This window comes from Dasypus novemcinctus, chromosome 10 (genome assembly GCF_030445035.2).
Source record: "Dasypus novemcinctus isolate mDasNov1 chromosome 10, mDasNov1.1.hap2, whole genome shotgun sequence".
Taxonomy (NCBI): Eukaryota; Metazoa; Chordata; class Mammalia; order Cingulata; family Dasypodidae; genus Dasypus; species Dasypus novemcinctus.
In genome coordinates this window covers 45050371-45071332 of record NC_080682.1, presented here as the reverse complement: position 1 = coordinate 45071332, position 20962 = coordinate 45050371, and the positions used below count along the sequence as shown (strand labels likewise).

The following is a 20962-nucleotide window of genomic DNA, read 5'->3' as shown; positions in this document are numbered from 1 at the left end:
GGGGTACTGCCCTTCTTGGATATTGATATTGATGTCTTTCCTAAGGGTTGGGAAAATTTCAGTCACTATTTACTCAAATATTCTTTCTGTCCCTTTTCCATTCTCTTTTCCCTCTGGGACACCTATAACATGTATGCTTGTGTTTTCATGTTGTCATTCAATTCCTTGAGGCCCTGTTCAATTTTCTCCTTTTTTTTTTTTTTTTGTCTGTTCTGTGTTTTTCAAGTTCAAACATTCTGTCCTTGATTTCACTTATACATTTTTCTGCCATTTTCAAATCTGCTGTTATATGCCTCTAACGTATTTTTTTTTGCATAGCAATCCAAATTTATTGAACTACTGATGCAAAAGTTATACAAAATTGCACCACTTTAATTAAAGCTTTTAGTTTACATTTGGCCACCTCAAAGTAGTTGTAGCATTAGGTTGGTGAATTTAAATACTGTGAATAGACACATAATCTTTATACCCAAACATTAACATATACAAAGCAGCAAGGAATTGTTAAATAAAACGTCAATAGTTACTGTAATTTAGGCCTTATGACCAATTATATATGATTTAAATTACTTCCCACATCCATGCACTCACCCACCATTTAACTTCTTAACCAATGTTACACAAATGAAACAATCACTAACAGGCAAAAATACTAATCCTGTATATTTGGTATTGCAAATATAGTTATGCATAAGCAAGCAAGGAATTCATAGCGAGAATCCACAGCTGCAGAAGCCTGAAAATGGTTTACAAAAACTGTTTGGAAATATACACTTCTTGTTGCAGGCCCACACTGTACCCACAACTATAAACATTGTTTCCTATGCAAACAATAAAGGAAACATATAACAGGAGATTTGAAAAGTTTGGCCATTTCCTTCTCAACAGATATTAAAGACAATGTCTTTAAGACATTATACTTATATTATACAGGGAGGTGAAGATGGTCAACCACTACTCCAAGGAACTGAGAGAATCTACAACTGTAAGCAGGAGAATCCCTTCCATCAGCCATGTAGGATATAAACGCCCTCTTGATTTAGAGGTGGAGTGGAAATCACCATCCCAGGGTCCTCAGGATGGAGGAATAAAATATCGATTAGAATGGACTTACTGGTATTCTACTTTAGAACTATTGTGACTCTAGCAATGGAAGAAACTGTATCACTGATGTGGAGACAGTGGCCATGACAGTTGCTGAGGGCAGGGACAGGAAAGAAGAGGTGTGATTTTCGGGACTTGGGAGTTGTCCTGAATAATACTGCAGGGACAGATGCAGGACATTACATATCGTGCCATAACCCACTGAATGGACTGGGAGTGTAAACTACAATATAAACTATAATCCATGTTGTGTACCAGTGCTCCAAAATGTATTCATCAAATGCAATGAATGTGCCACACTGATGAAAGAGGTTGTTGATGTGGGAGGAGTGGAGGTGGGTGGGGAGTGGGGGTATATGAGAGCCTCTTATATTTTTTAATGTAACATTTGTCTGATTTATGTATCTTTTAAAAAAAGATTAAAAAAACATACTGAAAGGACTATCATATTTTAAAGACAAGATCACGGTCTCCACAGGTTTTTCAAAAATAAAACTACATAGCTGCATTAATCAAAAAGCACTTATTTTGTACAATACAAAGAAAATGACCTTGAATTTCTTTAAAAAATTGCATAAGCTACAAAGATCAAAGAAGCGAAGTTATCTGTAATATCTATAATAGGACCTCTTTGGGCTTTCTTTTATTAAACTAAAATAGTGGTGCTCTTAAGTTACATTATTGTACTCTCCCATACAAAATTTATGTGTTATGTTAAAGTATACAGTACACCATTTTCATACATGTACAATATTGGTGGATGAAGAATATCTTTTAAGCAGTAATACTGGACGTAGCCTCTGGTTTTACCACTTGCATAACCTATGACTATTATATAAGTAAAAATCTCTCTTTTGATACTGGAAAGTGATTAGAATGTGCAAAGTGATGTAGTAGCCTTCTTCTGCCTCTTAAAGGGTACCACCACAAGAAGACCATTTAAGATGTTGGTAGGTTTAATGAAGTCGGAATGCTGGCACTGTTGAATTGGGCTTTATTTCTTCAAACCTGGCTCAGAGCTACAATGCATTTAGTATATTAAAGCAGTTGACATGGTGTCTTTTTGCAGGGACTGGGATTTTTCTGGTAATTTGCTGTACTAGGTTGATTACTTTTTATTTTGCATAAGATTTTAAGAATGCACAGTTGTTCCACTGTTTTGCTAGATTTTGACCTTGCTCCTTTCCTACAACTCTTTCATCCCCCAACTCATACTTATTACCAACAAGAATCACTGGAACATCATCAGTGTCTTTTACTTGAAGAATCTGTTCTTCAGATCTTATAAATCATTAAATGTGGGCTGTGCTGTGATGGAATAAACTAATGCAAAGCCTTGCCTATTTTTCACGTACAGATCTCTCACTGCTGTGGATTGTTCTGTTCCTGCAGTATCCAAGATTTAAAGCATACACTATTGTGCATCTACTTCAACTTGCTTTCTATAAGAATTTTCTATCATAGGATCATATTTTTCAACAAAAACTCCTTCAACAAACTGCATGGTCAGAGCAGACTTTCCAATGTCTCCTAAGCCAGAATGATTAGCTTATACTCATACATGGTGCAAAGTTGTTGTTAAAATCCAGTATCTACTGTGGTGGTTTGGAGCTATGGACCCCAGAAAAACATGTTCTTAAACTTAATCCATTATCCTGGGTGTTTTAATCTCATCTATTGTGCCTTTTGTTCCCATAAACTCTGTTACTTTTCTTTGCAGGCTTTCGAACTCTTCTTTATGCTCATCCAGTATCTTTCTTTTTTTTTTAAAGCAGGTACCAGGGATTGAACCCAGGACCTCGTACAAGGGATGCAGGTGAACAACTACTGATACATCCAGCCCCTCCAGTATCTTCTTAGTATCCTTTATCTCTTTAGCTATACTTTCCTTCAACTCCTTGAATTGATTCAGAAGAGTTGTATGATTATCATTGGTGCTTTTTTTTTTTTAAAGATTTTATTTATTTCTCTCCTCTCCCTCCTCTCCAGTTGTCTGCTGTGTCCATTCGCTGCATGTTCTTCTGTGACCACTCTATCCTTATCAGCAGCACCAGGAATCTGTTTCTTTTTGTTGCATCATCTTGTTGTGTCAACTCCCCATGTATGCTGTGCCATTCCTGGGCAGGCTGCACTTTCTTTCATGCTGGGTGGCTCTCCTGAGGGGCGCACTCCTTGAGTGTAGGGCTCCCCTAAGCGGGGAACACCCCTGCGTGGCATGGTACTCCTTGTGTGCATCAGCACTGCGCATGAGCCAGCTCCACCTGGGTCAAGGAGGCCCGGGGTTTGAACTGCGGACCTCCCATGTGGTAGGCGGACACCCTATCCATTGGGCCAAGTCTGCTTCCCCATTGATGGCTTAAATTCTGTGTCTCATTAGGATTTTTGGTTTGTTCCTATTTCTTAGTATGGCTTATAATTTTATTGTTAGTGTATAGGCATCTGATTATATTGGTGAATTTACTCTAACAGTCAATTTCTCTCTCTTGCCTAGTGGTTTTTTTGCTTCATGGTTCTTATTTGATTTTTGGCTCAATTTATTTAAAAGTCTTTAATACTGCCCAGCTTACATTATCAAAACAGGGCCAGAGACCCACTAATGAAGTGCAGATCAGATCCAAGGGGTCTGGGACATGAGAGACTCCACAAGTGTCTTTTTCTTCCTGCAGTTTCCCAGTCTGCCTGCAGATAGCACTCTTTGCTGATTCCAAGTTAGTGTCTATTTCAAGCTCCACTTCCCAATGATTCTGGTCTGGCCAGAGCTGAAATTCAAAGTGAGCTCTCTGGGGAGCAGGTGTAGCTCAAGGGGTTGAGCGCCTGCTTCCCATGTATGAGGTACCAGGTTTGATCCCCGGTTCCTCCTAAAAAAGAAAGACAAACAAACAAACAAAAAACATAAAAACATCCTTAAAAGAAATGGGCTCTGCTGGCTAAACTCACTGAAGAGAAACCACTCTCTGCCCTTTGCTGCATCCTCCCTTTTCCCAGGAAAGAAGACAGCTGTTCCCCTCTCAGTTGGCTACAGTGAGCCATGGGTTTTACCCAGCTGTTCATCATTTTTCATTTTGGTGTCTTTGTCTATCCCTTGCCCTCTTGGATCATGCACAGCACTCTTCTTGTCTGCAGATCCCCAAAGCAGCTCCCTCAGACAGCTTTTTGCCCTTCCTCTGTTGTTTTTGTAAGAGAGTTGAGCCCTGCCTGCCTACTCTGATGCCATCTTCCTGGGAGTCCTTTTTCACCTTTTTTTTTTTAAACATCGAATTACTTAAAAGTCTTCAAATGAACTGTGGCTTTTGGTCTCCCTGAGTTGAACTGGCTGGAAAGGGAAGACTTTGGGATGTTAGACCAGGTTGCAGCTGTGGGCGATCAGGCACATGGCAGTGCACAATGCCGGTCTGCTTATCTCTTCTCTCCTTAGGGCCTCAGCTTTTCAGCTTTGAGCTGCTCCATAGGCCTAGCCTCTCAGGGGATTCTTTCTTTGCCTCTGTGCTCCACTGATTGCAGCCTCTGGCCTCTACGACTTCTCCCTCCATCTCTTTATTTTTAAAACAGCAGCCATTCTAGTGGGTGTGAAAAGGTATCTCATTGTGCTTTTTTATTTTTTAAAAACTTCTAAGTTGTATTTTTTTTTAAAAGATTTATTTATTTATTTCTCTCCCCTTCTCCCCCCTGCCCCAGTTGTCTGTTCTCTGTGTCTATTTGCTGCGTCATCTTCTTTGTCCGCTTCTGTTGTCAGCGGCACGGGAATCTGTTTCTTTTTGTTGCGTCATCTTGTGTGTCAGCTCTCCCTGTGTGTGGCACCGTTCCTGGGCAGGCTGCACTTTCTTTCGCGCTGGGCGGCTCCCCTTATGGGGCGTACTCCTTGCGCGTGGGGCTCCCTATGCGGGGGGCACCCCTGGCGTGGCACGGCACTCCTTGCGTGTATCAGCATTGCGCATGGGCCACCTCCACACAGGTCAAGGAGGCCTAGGGTTTGAACCATGGACCTCCCACGTGGTAGACAGACGCCCTAACCACTGGGCCAAGTCCGCTTCCCTGAGTTGTATTTTTATCCACCCCAATTTATTTTGATGTTTGTCCAAATGAGTAAGATTACAACTATCTCAAAGTACAAAGAAATTGCCTAGATTTTCTCATACATGAAACACTGGTAAAATACCTAACATTATTAAGAACAATCAACATAATAAACTTTTTTTTTTTCCCATCTAAGTCACTATTTGACATTTGGGTTATATGTGCATATAAAAACAAGTTCGTTTGTCAAAGTGAGCAAAAGAAAAAACAGCATTCAGTATCCTTTCTGGATATAATTAAATTTTCAGAGGCAAAGTGGTCCAATTGAGATAAAAAAAGGTGACTTCCTTATGAAATAGACTATATAAAGAGAAAAATTAAGAATAATCAAAGATGCTAAAGATTACTTCTATAAATCATTCTTTCCTGTCCTTTTAACATACAAATGTGCATATAGTTTTGTGTGAATTAGAATACTTCCAATCAAGACTGTGAATTCATACAACTAGGGATATGTAATTCAATAAAATGCCCTGGGGTAAAGAGAAGTAGTATAGTTGATAGGGGACATCTGTCTTTCAAGTTATCCATATCAACTTACTGAAGAGGTAGATTATTTAAAAGTTTCAATGGGCTTAGATACTGACTTGGGCCTTAGAGTGATGCTTTATTTCATTATTTATTAAGATCATAACTAAGCATATTAGAATGCTAGCTGTTACTGGATTAGTACCCTAAGGCTAAACACTGGAAAGAAATTACTATGTCAAAAGACACACAAAACACTATATTTTGTGGTTCTACTATTTGATTTTTCCATTATATTTGTAATTAGGGCAAGATAAGAGGTCGAATTGGTTTAAAAACATTTAACATACCCCATACTGTCTGAATCAAAGATTTTTATTAATTCTTCTGGCAAACACAACACTGATTTCCATCACAGTTATTTAAGATGAGAAATAGTCAACTGAAAAAAACAAACAGTTGTGAACTTGAGCTATGAAACATTACTTTAAAGTACTGACTGAAAAATCTAGAACATCTATGTTAATCATGTTGGCCTTCATCAATGACTGGATGCAGCTTTACTGTGACTTCTCCAAAAATGCATTGTAGCACCTAACACAGTGCTAGTACACAGTCTCAGAGTCAGAGTCATTCCCATTAGAGGGATCTTCAATAGTAAGTTGTTTTTGTCTATCATAGTTTCCAAGTAGTTCAATTTTAGCTTTGCAGTTTTTAACTCGATTACCTTTGTTATTCAAATCTCTCACTGATTTCTTCCACACACAGTATATAATCAAATGTGAAGTTTTCTGTGGTAACCTGCCAGGCAACATGACTCAGAAATACAACGCTTCTTAGTTCAATTTTGCCCTCAATATCAGGAGGGTTTCCTATCTCATATGTGTCTATCCTCCAATTATATGAAATATTTTGACCTGTTACAAGTTTTCTGAAAACTGCTTCTGCAACGGGTGATTGACAAATGTTACCCAGACATACAAACAGCACCAACTTGGATGCCTGCTCTGCCATCTTCTCAGATTCAAAGAGTGGCACAGAATCTCATTGTCCTTTTGATTTGCATTTCCCAAAAGGCTAATGATGTTGAGTATCTTTTCACGTGCTTTTTGGCCATTTGCCTAACTTTTTTTGGGGAAATGTTTATTCAAGTATTTTGCTCATTTTTAAATTGTGTTGTTTATCTTTTTGTTGTTGAGGTGAAGGATTTCTTTATATATTTGGGTTATTAAGTCCTTATTAGAGGGATTCTTAGCCAGGGTTCCATAAGCTTGAATTGAAATTCAAAAAAACATTATTCTTGTGGGGACACGTTGGTGTGAGTGTGATATATTTATTAAATAATACACAGTATAGTGTGGACTTAGTAAGGGGTCTATGGTTTTCACCTGACTGGCAAAGGGATCCATGGAACAAAAAAGGTTAAGAACCCCTGCCTTATTGGATATATAGTTTCCAAATATTTTCTCCCATTGTGTAGGTTTTACTTTTATGCTGTTCTACATTCATGATAAAATCCTCTGAGGCAAAAAAGTTTTAAATTTTCATCAAGTCCCAATTATTTATTTCTTTTCTTTATATATATTTTTTGACCTAGGGAAGGCATACAAAAAAGGAGGTATGGGTAATTCTTTACCTGCTTTGTAGGCAATATAGGAATGAACAATTGCTAAAGTTCCAGGCCATGGAATTGCTTCTTCCTTTTTCAGCATCTGAAAAGATTTTAGAATTGTACCTTGAGAAGGAGATATAAAATGCACATCTCCTATGTACAAAGCAAGCAATGGTGTCTATGGCAGACAAAAAGGAAGGATGGCAGTGTTGTAAAACCCTGGTCTATAGTTTCTGGACTAAAAAGTTCCAGGTATCAGCCTGGGTGAATGACGTGCAAAAGCAAGAAGAGCCAAACCACTAGGGCCCAGTCTTAAGAAAGAGGCTGGGGGAAGCAGATATGGCTCAAGCGACTGGGTTCCTGCCTACCACATGGGAGGTCCCAGGTTCGGTTCCCAGTGCCTCCTGGAGAAGAGGAGCAAGACAGTGAGCTGGCATGACGGGCAGGTATGGCGAGCTGATGCAACAAGGAGACACAAAGAGGAAAGACAATGAGAGACACAACAAATCAGGGAGCTGAGATGGCTCAAGCAACTGAGCGCCTCTCTCCCACATGGGAGGTCCCAGGTTTGGTTCCCATTGCCTCCTAAAGAGAAGATGAGCAAACACAGAGCACAAAGCAAATGGACATGGAGAGCAAACAGCGAGCGCAAAACAACAAGGGGGGAGGGGTAATAAATAAATAAAACAAATCTTTAAAAAAAATTTTTTTAATAAAAAGAAGCTGCGATTTGTCTGCACATTCCTGGGTAGCTCATCTTTTCTGGTATGTGCTACATGACCCAACCACTCCTGACAGCTAGAACTATTGAAATTAAAGTGGTAAGTCAGCATGATGGCAGCGGCCCGTGGCAGTTTCATCTGTGACCTGACACAGACTACCTGACTCAGTTTCAGTTTTATATACACTTCAAAGAGAGTGTTGCCAGGGGAATTAAATAACAGTTCCGAATACTAAAGTATAAACCAGACTTGGTGTAGTAAGTCTGACAAAGCATCAGGAAGAGAACATGGAAAGAACTATCTCTATTACACCATAGAAGCAGTAGGGCAAGGGCTAAGATTAAGAGGGGGAAACCAGAATTCTCTCAAGCCAGGATTCCTAAGAAAGCCAGCTGAGCCATTGGGCTTAAATACTTTACCTACTTCCAGAAAAGACTTGGGATAGCTTATAAAAAAACATAAAGACATAAATATACATGGATAGTTGGGAAAAAAAGAGATCAGGACCAGAAAAGGAGGAAAGACACTAAGACAGTTAACAATACGTCTGCTTTCCATGAAATATCAAGATAGCACTTTACAGTTAGTTCTCTGATCCTGATGCCAACAGAAGTTAAAAGTGAAACTAGTAACTTTAAGTGAAACTAGTGCCATTTAAGTTAGACAACTGATTGGGCACTTTCCTTTAATGGTTTTATTCCCAAAGAAGAGTTTCAAAAGCATATAATGCCTTTGGAACATTCTCAGAGAATGAGGCAGAAAGTCTTATGGACTTTGAAGGATCAAAGTAACAAAAAGATAAGTCATTCCAAATAAAAGTGTTAGGGTCTTGCCACCTATACATGGAGTCAACACCTCCTGAGTACAATGGAGAAGATCTGAGGGTACTAGTGTTGTCTGAGTGAGTGAGTGTGTGATGAACAGGGAGGGTGTGGCCTGGAGAAGAACTATGGTATACAGAATAGACGGCCATGATCTCATTGTGTTGCCGTCCTCTTTTCTTGGCTTCTCACCCTGTCTGAACCACAGTACCTGGTCCTGACATCTGGGACAGATCCACATGCCCTTGGGAATTGTTTTCAGAGGAGGGTCTAAGCAGTCCAGATGATACACACGGGAACATGTATCACACATCAGCAATTGGCCACTTTTTCTGCAAACGCTGCAAAAATCCTCATGGATATCACCCTATGAAATTGAGAGGAAAGGTAAGAGAAAGGACAAAAAAAAGGTAAAATTTAAACACTGACGTGCACAATCTAGATGCATATAAATGTTTTATGACAATCAGCTGCCATGGAATAGTGATTACACTGCCAACGCTTTCCAAGAGTGTTCAAAAAAAGTAGGAATTCCTGTGGCACAAGCTCCCACCTGCTTGGTATAGTTGAGGTTCCCTGGGTAGGTACAATTTTCTTAATTTTAAAATAGTTTACAGAAAACTCTGCAGTCACCTAGACCAAATTGACTTAACAGGTGATGGTAGTTCAGATTTATTATTATATTTTGGTAGAGTCCAAACCACAAATCAGAAAGTTTAGAGATACCAAAATCCATTCATCAAAGTGTTTCACAATAAGGCACATATCATTTCCACTAAATCACTACCTATCATTTTTGAGGGGAGTTTAGAAAGGTTGGGATAGAAAACAGACAAAGAATACAGTTTTAGTAAATTCTCTTGCTTAGAGAGGAGAAATATAGTTAAAGTTCAAATAGAAAAAGATTAAGTCAAGTGTAAATTAACTCATATGAGTATTCTAACATGAAGAATTTTAAAACCCAAAGCAACAACTCACAATGTTCTCTTAAAATCAGTATTTGGCATTTGCTATTCAATGGACTGTTCTATTCTGAGACACTATTCCTCCCTATAAAATACTTCACCAGATGGAGAAAGAAAAGCAGTCCCTGTCCACTCTGCCTGTCTCTCTCCTACCCCCACAGTAATGATTTTAGTACTCAGGTAAGTCTGCTGGAGCTCTCTGAACAGAAGGCACCATCAGTAAAAAGCAGAACTACTTAAAATTTGGAGAGGAAACCAAAAAGGAAACAAGCTATTTAAGAGGTATTTTTCAGCAAGTCTATCCCCAGCCTGTCTCTAAACAATTGTTGCTGATAAGGATACCAAGGGAAAGAGGAGACTGGAGGGACCTGTTAGAGGTTTACCCAGCAAGTGAATTCTGCAACCTGGATTAGATCCTTTTTAACTTTCATTGTGCTGTTTTAGATTTCTAGGATATTCTGCCAGAAGGTCTAATAAATAAATTTTGAACAAGAAGCGATGATAGAGCAATGCCCAGTTTTCTCTTTTTTATGATACAACCCCCTCCACAATCACCAGGGAAGATATATATCTTCATTGACCTACAGTTTCTCTCTAAAGGAAAGGAAACTTTCTCTGTAATTCACTAAGATGCCTGGCAGCATAGAACACAGGCTACAAAAAAGTTAAAAAATGTATCACAGGGTGGATGGAGTTTAATCTTTCTTAGTAAGGAAATGTCACCTCTGGTCAGTAAAAAAGACACTCAGTTCACACACAAAAATATTACATGCGAAAGCAGTCTGATGGTGCAGATCCAGGCACCAAAAGAGATAAGGTTTCATTCTTAGATTAACCATGATACTTTTTCTTTCATTTTTAAAGTGAGTTTGAGGGTGCTCTTCTAGTAGAAAGTAGAAGAACCTGAGTCCCATGTTAGAAGCCTGCATCTTTAGGAAGTTTTAAAAAATCTTCTGGTATCAGAGACTGTTTTACATGAACTGTAGATAAAATCAACAGTAATGAAATAAATGAGACAAACTGGACATCTTATTCAGAGGGATTTGTTTGTAGGGTAAACAGAGTTCTGCTCACTTTTATTTGCTCCCACGTAAGAGGAACATCAGGAAGTGGATGCCAAAGAGTTCATAAAATAAAGGCTAAATAATTTCTTTCAAATTTCTAAAGCAAAGCAAAAAATAATCCCAATCCCATTTATATCTCCCATAGCAGCAGTTCTCAGTCTTTATGGTGTCAGGACCCTTTTAAACTCTTGAAAATTACTGAGGACCCCAAAGAGCTTTTGTTCATGTGAATTCCTATCTATTGATATTACTATATTAGAATTTTTAAATTTTATTTTGAAATAACTATAGATATACAAAATGTTACAAAAATAGTATATCCAAAAAAATTTTTTTTAAAGATTTATTTATTTATTTAATTCCCCCCCCCTTCCCCGGTTGTCTGGTTGTCTGTTCTCTGTGTCTGTTTGCTGCGTCTTGTTTCTTTGTCCACTTCTGTTGTCGTAAGCGGCAGGGGAAGGGTGGGCGGCGCCATTCCTGGGCAGGCTGCACTTTCTTTCGCGCTGGGCGGCTCTCCTTACAGGGTGCACTCCTTGCGCGTGGGGCTCCCCTCCGCAGGGGACAGCCCTGCCTGGCGCGGCACTCCTTGCCCGCATCAGCACTGCGCATGGGCCAGCTCCACACAAGTCAAGGAGGCCCGGGGTTTGAACCGCGGACCTCCCACGTGGTAGACGGACGCCCTAACCACTGGGCCAAGTCCGTTTCCCCCCAAATTTTTAAAACATAAGAATACACAAGTACATATTCTAAGAGCTGTCAGAGTGATGTCATCATCACATCACATAGTTTCTGGAAAACTCCACTTTTCACTGTTAAGAGAATGAGCATAGGGAAACGGACTTTGGCCCAGTGGTTAGGGCGTCCGTCTACCATATGGGAGGTCGGCGGTTCAAACCCCGGGCCTCCTTGACCCGTGTGGAGCTGGCTATGCGCAGTGCTGATGCGCGCAAGGAGTGCCGTGCCACGCAAGGGTGTCCCCCACGTGGGGGAGCCCCATGCGCAAGGAGTGCACCCGTGAGGAAAGCCGCCCAGCGTGAAAAGAAAGAGCAGCCTGCCTAGGAATGGCGCCGCCCACACTTCCCGTGCCGCTGACGACAACAGAAGCGGACAAAGAAACAAGACGCAGCAAATAGACACCAAGAACAGACAACCAGGGGAGGGGGGGAAATTAAATAAATAAATAAATCTTTAAAAAAAAAAAAAAAAAAAAGAGAATGAGCATGAAAACAGCAAATGGCATTTTAGTATTTAGTATTATTATGAAAATAGTTTTGATTTCATGGACATCTTGAAAGAGTTTCAGGGACTCCCAGACCATATTTTGAGAACTGCTGCCCCTTGAATTACAAAATGCCAAGATATTTCTTCCATGTACAATTGGTTCTTTGCCTAAAGAGAGCCAAGGGGTATCTCATGGAGGTACTGCACCAAGTCAAACGCTGAGGCTTTGATTGATCAAATTATTACCATAAGCCAAATGGTAAGGTGAAAGATTACTTGCTAAGAGCTGAGGATACATATTTGCTGGAAACACCTTGGCTATGTCAATTGCGACTTCATCATTTGCTAAAAAAATTTTATGTCAACATATCTTCCCCTTTCATAAAAATGAGGGTAGGTACATCCTGAAAATTAGTGTCTGGCTAGGTCTTGAATTACTACCTCCTTCTAGATGGCTACTGATCTCCAGGAAATGCCTACCTCTCAATAGTTACTATTTAATTAATGTTGCTGGGGCTTATGCTACCCAGCAGCAAACATGCAGAGCCCTGTGTGTTGATTTTAATTACTGCCACTGTTGGGGAACTATAAAAGTAGAAGTCAATTATCTTTTTAAAAAAATCCATGCCATTGGCTTTAACTTAGGAGGTTCTAAACATATTCAGTGGTTTTAGAAAAGCTTTCTTTTACCCTTTAAACTCCTGCATTTTAACATGACACTTGACAGCTTTGATTTGTGACTTGATCAGAGTGGACCCTTTAGGTTCAGTCTCAAAAAAAAACCATAAAACCCCTTAACCAAAAACAACAAAAACTAAGAATGACCTTGTTTAGGAAACACAAAATCATGTGTTCCCAGCTTATGTGTGCTAACCTGGAGGAAGCTCTCCATCAAGAAGACTATGAGCTGGCAAAAAAGTTGGCACAATTCTTTGGTACCAACCAACAAAGTTTATGACAAGGAGTCCTGATGCTTAATAACAGGGCAATTTAAGTCAGAAAACCAGTATCATTACTAATGCCAAAAATCAGGAAGGCAGGACTCAATTCTGAATATTTAAAGCAATGCTGAGTCTGTAGCCACCAGCTATGTCTAAGGAAGGCAACCTTCCAGAGAACAAAACTCTTTTATGACCCCAGTTCTCCAAAGTTAACACTTCCTTTGTTTCTTCTGGAATTTAACTCAGAAAGTTCAAATGGTACATTTGGAGAGAGTGAGGGCCATTAGTAGTAAGTTCTGAGAATCTTTAAATCCAGAGGACATTTTGCCTGAAGTTGGTAAAAAACAAGTTCTGTAATTCACAAAAGAAGTGGAACACATACAAAATGAAACCTTGGTTTTCCTCCTCAAATCTGCCCCTCTTGTAATCCACCCCCTTCTCAGCAAATGGCAGCTTCATCCTTCTAGTTGTTTAGCCCAAAATCTTTGGATTCATCCTTGACTCTTCTCTTTTTATTATACTCCATATCCAATCATGCTCACTCTTCAAAATAAATTCAGACTCCACCACTCTTCTCCATCTCTAATGCTACCATTCTATTAGGCCAAGCCATAATCTTCTCTTGCCTGGATGACTGTAACAGCCTCTTAACTGGTCTCCCTGCTTCCATCCTATCCTCCCATAGTCTCATTTCCTTATGTCAGACACAGTGACCCTTTTAAAACCCAAAAGATTTAAAAAATATCTTAAAAGCAATATATGTAGGCAAGAATCACTAAAAGATACTACAACTATTAAATTACAGTTTACTGGGGACCTGGATATTTATATAGACTCAATGCTATTTCCACCAGAGGAAAAAAGGCACCTTTACAAATGGAGAAATTTGATGGAAACTATCTCAATCAAGAGATAAAAATTAATACCACCACCAACATAACAAATTGATATCATGTACTCCTATTATGATGCACTGAGAGGGACCCATCATCACTTATTTAGTGTTTTTGTAAAAAATGCATACCCTGAACTTGTTCTTTTTTTTTTTTTAAAGATTTATTTTTATTTATTTAATTCCTCTCCCCTCCCCCGGTTGTCTGTTTTCTGTGTCTTTTTGCTGCGTCTTGTTTCTTTGTCTGCTTCTGTTGTCAGCGGCACGGGAAGTGTGGGCGGCGCCATTCCTCAGCAGGCTGCTCCCTCCTTCGCGCTGGGCGGCTCTCTTCATGGGTGCACTCCTTGCGCGTGGGGCTCCCCTACGCGGGGGACACCCCTGTGTGGCACGGCACTCCTTGCGCGCATCAGCACTGCACATGGGCCAGCTCCACACGGGTCAAGGAGGCCCGGGGCTTGAACCGCGGACCTCCCATGTGGTAGACGGACGCCCTAACCACTGGGCCAAAGTCCGTTTCCCTGAACTTGTTCTTGAGGAAACAATCAGACCATCCAAATGGAAGGACCTTATTCACAGCAACTGGCCTCTTTTAAAAAATGTCAATGCCATGAAAGACAAAAAAAAAAAGGCTGAGGAACTTTTCCAGAGTAAAGGAGACTAAAGTCGATACTATGACAATAATTCTTAAGAATGATCTTAGATGGGATCCTGGAGCAGAAAAAAAAGGTCATTATTGGAACTGGAGAAATCTGAATATAGATCCTACTATATATTAATATTATATCAATGTTAAGTTTCCTCAATTTGATAACTATATTGTGACTATTTAAGAGAATATCTTTGTTTTTAGGAGAGATAACCTGAGGTATTAAGTATTTAGGGGTGAAGATTCATGATGTCTGCAACTTTCTCAAAACTAGTTCAGCAAAAACATGTCTGTCATCTGTATTTGTGTGTATGGGCGGGGGGAATGTATATGGCAAAATGGTAAAAACTGGTCAATGCAAAAAAACCCCCAAAAAACCCAAAAACAAAAACTGATGAATGCAAGTGAAGGACAGCCTTCATTCTTCGTACTGTTACTGAAACTTTTCTGTTGGTTTGAAAATTTTCAGAATAATGATTTAAAAAAATTATGTCATTTACCTACTCAAAACTCTCCACTGGTTTCCCATTTCATTCAGAGTGAAAGCCACAAGGCCCTGAACAACCAGCCCTGCCAACTCCAGGGACACATCTCCTACCACTCTTACACAATCACTTCTTCTCAGGTGTTCAGGCATTCTTTCTTTTCTTGCAATATGCCACGCACACTTGATCTCAGGCTTTTAAATTGCTATTCCTCTGGATGGAACACTATTCTCCAGATACTCCTATGGGTCACTTCTTTACTTCCCATCAGAGAGGCTTTTTCTTACGACTCTTCATAAAATTCCAACCTATTACTATAACTCTATATATCTCTATTCTATTTCATTTTTCTTCACAACATTTATCACTACTGATACGTTACATATTAATTTGCTTATCATCTGCCTCTTCCCACGTAACATGAGCACCTTGAGGGCAGAGAGCTGGTTTTGTCTCCTGCCGTGTCTCCAGCCTCAAGAATGGTGCTTGCTCATCAGAGTAGTATTCAATAGGTACTTTTTAAAGTGAGTCACTGAATGGGAAGTTATCACTGCCTTGTCAATGCTCATTTAGGAACTCAGAGCACCAGTTCACACTCCTGCAGCTTCTGGATAACGGGTTACTAAGTATTTGACACTTTTTTAGGAGCCTGTTTTTGATCAACTCCGCTGAAAAGGTTGCTTTAAAGAAATCATTTTTAGGTCTTGAATTCTATATGAAACAGAAAATAAGGGCTGCTGGGGAAATATATGCCTTGTTCATTTCCCCCATCCCCAAAACACTGATGAAAGAAACTTGCATACCTCACACCTGTATCACCTGAATTCTCCATCCAATACCACTTTTCAAGACTCATTCACAGCAAATTGATTTCAGACTCTGAAAACTATGATTGAGCTTCCTGATGCTATATTTAATATGATTCTCAAGATATCGAAGAACTTGGGACCCCTGAAGTATGCTCTCTTACATGGCATAAAACTGTCCTGTAGGATTACTGCCATTCCAAAGTTAGTCACAGTGATGCAAGATGGTAAGTAGACAACATATGATAATTGTTTTCCCCAATTTAAAGCTCTCAGAAAGAAAATGAGCTTTTCCCAAGTTACTTACGTCGGTGGAGGTGGGGCTGGGCAGGGACACATGCTGAACAGGTGCAGGGAAAGTGAATGTGGTCTCTGTCTTTTCATTTTCAGGGGAATCAGGATGACTGGATGGGGGGGATGTTGGGGTAAGGGCTCCAAACCCCAGCACTGCATTGTATTTTGGAGGACGACCTATATACCAAGAGAAGGGAACAAAAGGGAAAAAAGGGGGAGGGAAAGAAAGGAGGAAAAATGATCTCACATACCTTTGGCCAGTGTTCCTCATTGGCTAGCATGGAAAAGGAAGTGAGGTAGCAGACTGAAGGTTAATATAACAGTTCCAAAGAGAGGAAGAGAAGCAAAGATTTAAATGTCATTAAAAACATCTACATGGACCTCAAAAGAAGGGAGAACTAGGTGAGATTTGGAGAAAGAAGGGGCTGGATTATGTTAAAGAACCTCACCTTATTCAGACTATGGGGAAGTTCCTGGACTATTACAATATAAGGTTTCTGGTGAGAAAACCAAGATGTCAAAGCCCAATGAGAGCCAAGGCCAGGAATAAGAACTTACTATATCCTATTTTTCATATGTTTTTGCATATTGTTTTCTCTGCAACCATCATTCTTTCAATAACATTAATGATTCTCAGTCCCCACAAACAGATTTATTTAGGATTTCTGCTTTTCCTTTTCTTTCCTATATACATTTTGGTCATTGTCACTGTTTGTCAGGGTAGAAAGAGGCAAAACTCAGGATGAATTATTCTTGCCTATTGCTGACAGCTCCAGTGAGAGAGAAGATCTGAGAGTAGCCAGAAACTAAGAGTTAAAAAGATGTTCTGGATCTGATAATGAATTTAAGTATCTCTAGCCTTGGATAACCTTCCCAGTTGATTGAGAGTTGTCGCCCTCACTTTACATCATAAACATTCTGGTGAACTACATGTCTAAAAACTGGGACTGCTTCTAAGTCTCAGGAAAAGCACTGTCAGCAACACTGCTGAGAGACTCGATTTGAGCAAGAGCATTTTCAATCAAACCTTACGACTATAGAGGATCTAATGTAGGTGTAGGTCAACCACTTTTGCTTTACAACATATCTAAGTCAGGGTCCTTGTCCTCTAAGAGTCAGGGACACAGCTTCTAAGCTGTGAGTGAGCAAAAGGGTGTGCCCAGCATACCAAAGGGGGAAAAAAGCCAGAGGAACAAACTTGCCTAAAAGCACTGGTAAATGACACATGGGATCATGATTTTACTGTTATAATTTATATTAGGATTATGCATGAGAATCATGATTCTGTCATATATTTTACAAATATTACCTATAGGTGTTAAACTGGCAATGTCAACAGTACAAAGACAGATCTTACTAGTTTGTCTTTTGTAGGGAATTTAATGCTGCTAGAAGGAGAAACAGAAAAAGAATGTTCTTTATCTACCCACAGAAGGCACATCCCAGGCATTGTGAATGCAGGCTTTTGTCCTCTGACCTTGGCAAGAGATGCCAAGGTCTCTGAGGCTCATTTAAGGCCTGTATTCTTAGCGGATACTAGCCACCATTACGCCAACTAACTATGGCCTCTGGCTGGGGCCTCCTTTCTAAGACTATACCAGAGGTCACTAAGAAGCAGTTGAAAATAACACAACAACAAAAAATAACCATAGCACTGGTTATTGTGGGCCAGGAATCAATATGAAGCAATAACATAAAGCTTCCCACCTAAATATTTTTGGTTACTTGAAGGGCAGGGCTGATGAAACATTAGAATGGATCACTAACAGTGAGTACATCTCCTTTTTTCAGGGAGGGGGTGGTAAAGTTGTAGTCTTGCCTAAGGCAGACGAAAAGTCCAGATGACCTCCCAAGATTCCTATAGCCTTGAGATTTGTTCATACGTGAAAATTAGTATGCTACTGTTCTCACTCTGCAACCTTTTTATCCTGAACTATAATTCAGGGACACATTTTCATGTGGAGAAATGGACATTGGGATGCATTACTGATATCAAAGAGCAATTCTAGTATCTTGTTTATAAATTCAAACCCTGAGCTATTAAGACCTATTTAGACATGCACAGTGAGAGGTGTTGCTTTGTTGTTGCTATTGCTTTTTCTGCTTGGCCTAAGGGAAAGATGGAATGTTCATGGGGAGTCTGAAATACAGGAATGGAGCTCTTTAGGAATTTCTGCTTTCATGAGTCTATTTGATAGTGTGAACTTTTCTTCCTTAGCTAGAGATGTCTACTCATAGATTCTAAATTCTCTGTGTATGGCTACTTCTCCCTTTCCTGGAAAGTCTGCAGCTCACAAACTTAGATTCAAACTCTGGCCTCGCTAAGAGCAGGAGGACTTAGACACTAGTAAGAATACCTTGGCAACAGCAGTACTCTGTTCTGCTTAATGATGCTGATACACTTCCTTTTACATGGCGTTCTCTTCACTGTGCTATTTACGGACAGCCTGGTAGGCTTGGGGCAGAAATGTTGCATTAAACCCGAGTCAGCTTTGCCAGAATCCTAGGAAAGTCAGCTTTTGATTCAGCATGCAATTATAATAAGAAAACTCACTCTTGTTTGAGAACAAGAACTATTTTCATGGGATATATAAGTTAGACAGTACTTAGGAAAATGGGAGAAGGAAGGAGTTAAAAACACAAAACAGATAGCAAAAGCAAGAGCAAGGGAGAGATACAAAATTAACTCACCTCTCTTCCGGGTCCCAGGATGCATTGTGCTGTTTAGGTATGTGACTGCACTCTTCTTACGCTTTGAGGATTGAAGAGTAAAAGGTGACTAACTGAATAGCAAAAAAGTACTACTAACAATGGCTCAAGTTAAAGACCAAGCACTGCATGCCTGTCAACATGCCAACTAGTTAAGTGCTAACCCCCCCAAGTTTCAGTGCTAAAGGATTTTATTAACTAATTTGGCTTTCAGAGAATATTCCAAATAGATCCTAGATCCACCTTTGCTTCACATAACAGGTGTAATGAAGTTGGGATAATTTATATTTTTAATGTTGGTTTTATCTTCTCAAACTTAGGGGAAAAAAACCAAGGGGAAAACAGTGAATAAAAATGAATGTGATAAGCAGGGAAAAATCCATCAGTTCACAAAGCTGGCCAACTGCAATTAGGATGCTGCTCTTCAGCATGTTTTCAGATGGGAGGTGACGAATAAGTCATAAAACACAACTGATAAAAGTAAGAGTAGGGCAAAATGCTGGCCAGGAATACCTCTGGCTCAAAGACTGCTCCACTGTATACTGGATTTGCAGTAGTTCTTCTTTTTCGCTCTTGCCTCTTGCTTTGAATTTCTTAGGAAAGGAAAAGGTTTGGATTAGAAGAGAGGAATGTAGAAACTGGGGGAAAAAAACAACTTCATTGTTTTATCTATTGGTTTTTCCATGACCAATCAGAAACAGGGGGAGGGGGCAGTATCTTTGTTTCACTGCATCCTCTAGGCAGACAAGGCAGAGGTATACTGCTAGAAACAAGTATGTAGGACCACCCACTTCAACTCTCATTAAATAAGACTATACTGGCCCATGGTGTTGGTCTCTGTGAGCAAGAACTTGACCATAGACAACACTTGCAAATAACCTGTACTGACTTATTTTTAGATGACTGCACATAGTATTAGTGCTTTATCCATAGACCTAGACGAGTGACCAGAGTTCACCATTCTTGCATCAAAAAAAATGAGGGGAACAAGTTTAAGATTCTGATAACCTAGTGTGATTGAAAAATATAGACAAGAACTTGTCAGATTCATTATAAGGGGCAGTTGCTACTTCATGAGGCCAGAAAGAAAAAAAAAAGCTCCTCTAAGTCAACGGAAGTGACCTTAATCCAGGCAGCTGAGATATCCCCAGGATAGTAGCGTGGATGATAATAGGAAGGGGGGTAGGGGTGGGGCTGAATGTTAAACAGAAGGAAGGCAATTTTTCCTCTGAAGAAAATAAAACTCCACACTGGCTGAATCATACTCTATTTGTATTCTAATTTTCTATTCTAAGAATACAATCAAGAGCCAATTTCAGAAAAAAACTCTGGGTCAGAAACAAGGCAGCACCATAAATATCTTTACTTACCTTCTAGATGGTCATGAGTTACCAATCCTAGAGACACCATGAAGGCAAGTTTCTGTGCCAGAGAAACAAAAGAAGACTTTACTTCAGTTTGGGTTAACACAAAGCCAATCAAGCGCATAGTCTTAGTTAAAATCCTACGAATCTGGTTGCTCAAGGAGGCAGGGGGTGATCAAGAGCAGGTATCGACCACTCTTCACAGCAATGGAACCACACCAGAAGCTTTCTGGTCTAAAAAGGACCAAAAGAGAACCACTGGGGGCTCTGTCGTGGTCCCTAGAGGAGCAGCAGCAGTCCCCCAGGTGCAACGGTAAGAACCAGGAAGGAATGAGGGTCCAACAGTGGGCTCCTGATACTAATGACTATGTTTGTGAGCCTATACGCCTGCAATAAGAACAAGGCCTAGAGCAGCATTGTGCCTGGGAGTTTCCTCCTGACAGCCTTCATGTTACTCAAATGTGGCCAGTCTCAAAGCCAAACTCAGCATGTAGATGCAGTGCATTCCCCCCAGCGTGGGACATGACACCCGAGGATGAGCCTCCCTGGCACCGAGGGATCACTACCAAATATCAGCTGAAGATGCAACTAGAAAATGACCTTGAATTAAAGGTTTAATGTGGATCAGCAGAATATCCCTGTCTACATATAATAACATGACTTTAAAATGCTGTTTGACCTAATGTAAGGGGGAAATGGAAAGGAGAAATGAGTTTATATGGCTACGAGTCTCTAAAAAAGAGTCTGGAGGTTGTCAGAAGGATGGCCCTTATG

The 20962-nt window shown here is 40.0% G+C and overlaps 1 protein-coding gene and 1 pseudogene across 42 annotated transcripts in view; both read right to left on the bottom strand.

Moving 5' to 3' along the window:
- Positions 1-20962, bottom strand: part of PHF21A (PHD finger protein 21A) — a 255817-nt gene that overhangs the window by 13028 nt on the left and 221827 nt on the right. For 31 of the 42 annotated variants that reach the window (XM_058305452.2, XM_071218074.1, XM_058305469.2 and 28 more), the window contains 6 exons: positions 20195-20246; positions 19338-19417; positions 18807-18867; positions 16129-16292; positions 9013-9168; positions 7283-7358 (listed from right to left, as the gene is read on the bottom strand). In XM_058305452.2, coding sequence (XP_058161435.1) covers positions 7283-7358; positions 9013-9168; positions 16129-16292; positions 18807-18867; positions 19338-19417; positions 20195-20246 — 589 coding nt within the window. Of the gene's footprint in view, positions 1-7282; positions 7359-9012; positions 9169-16128; positions 16293-16366; positions 16390-18806; positions 18868-19337; positions 19418-20194; positions 20247-20962 lie in introns of all 42 variants that reach the window. The other 11 variants (XM_071218081.1, XM_058305479.2, XM_071218079.1 and 8 more) reach the window with 1 other exon arrangement.
- LOC139439822 (ras-related protein Rap-1b-like) lies at positions 1025-7272 on the bottom strand (annotated as a pseudogene).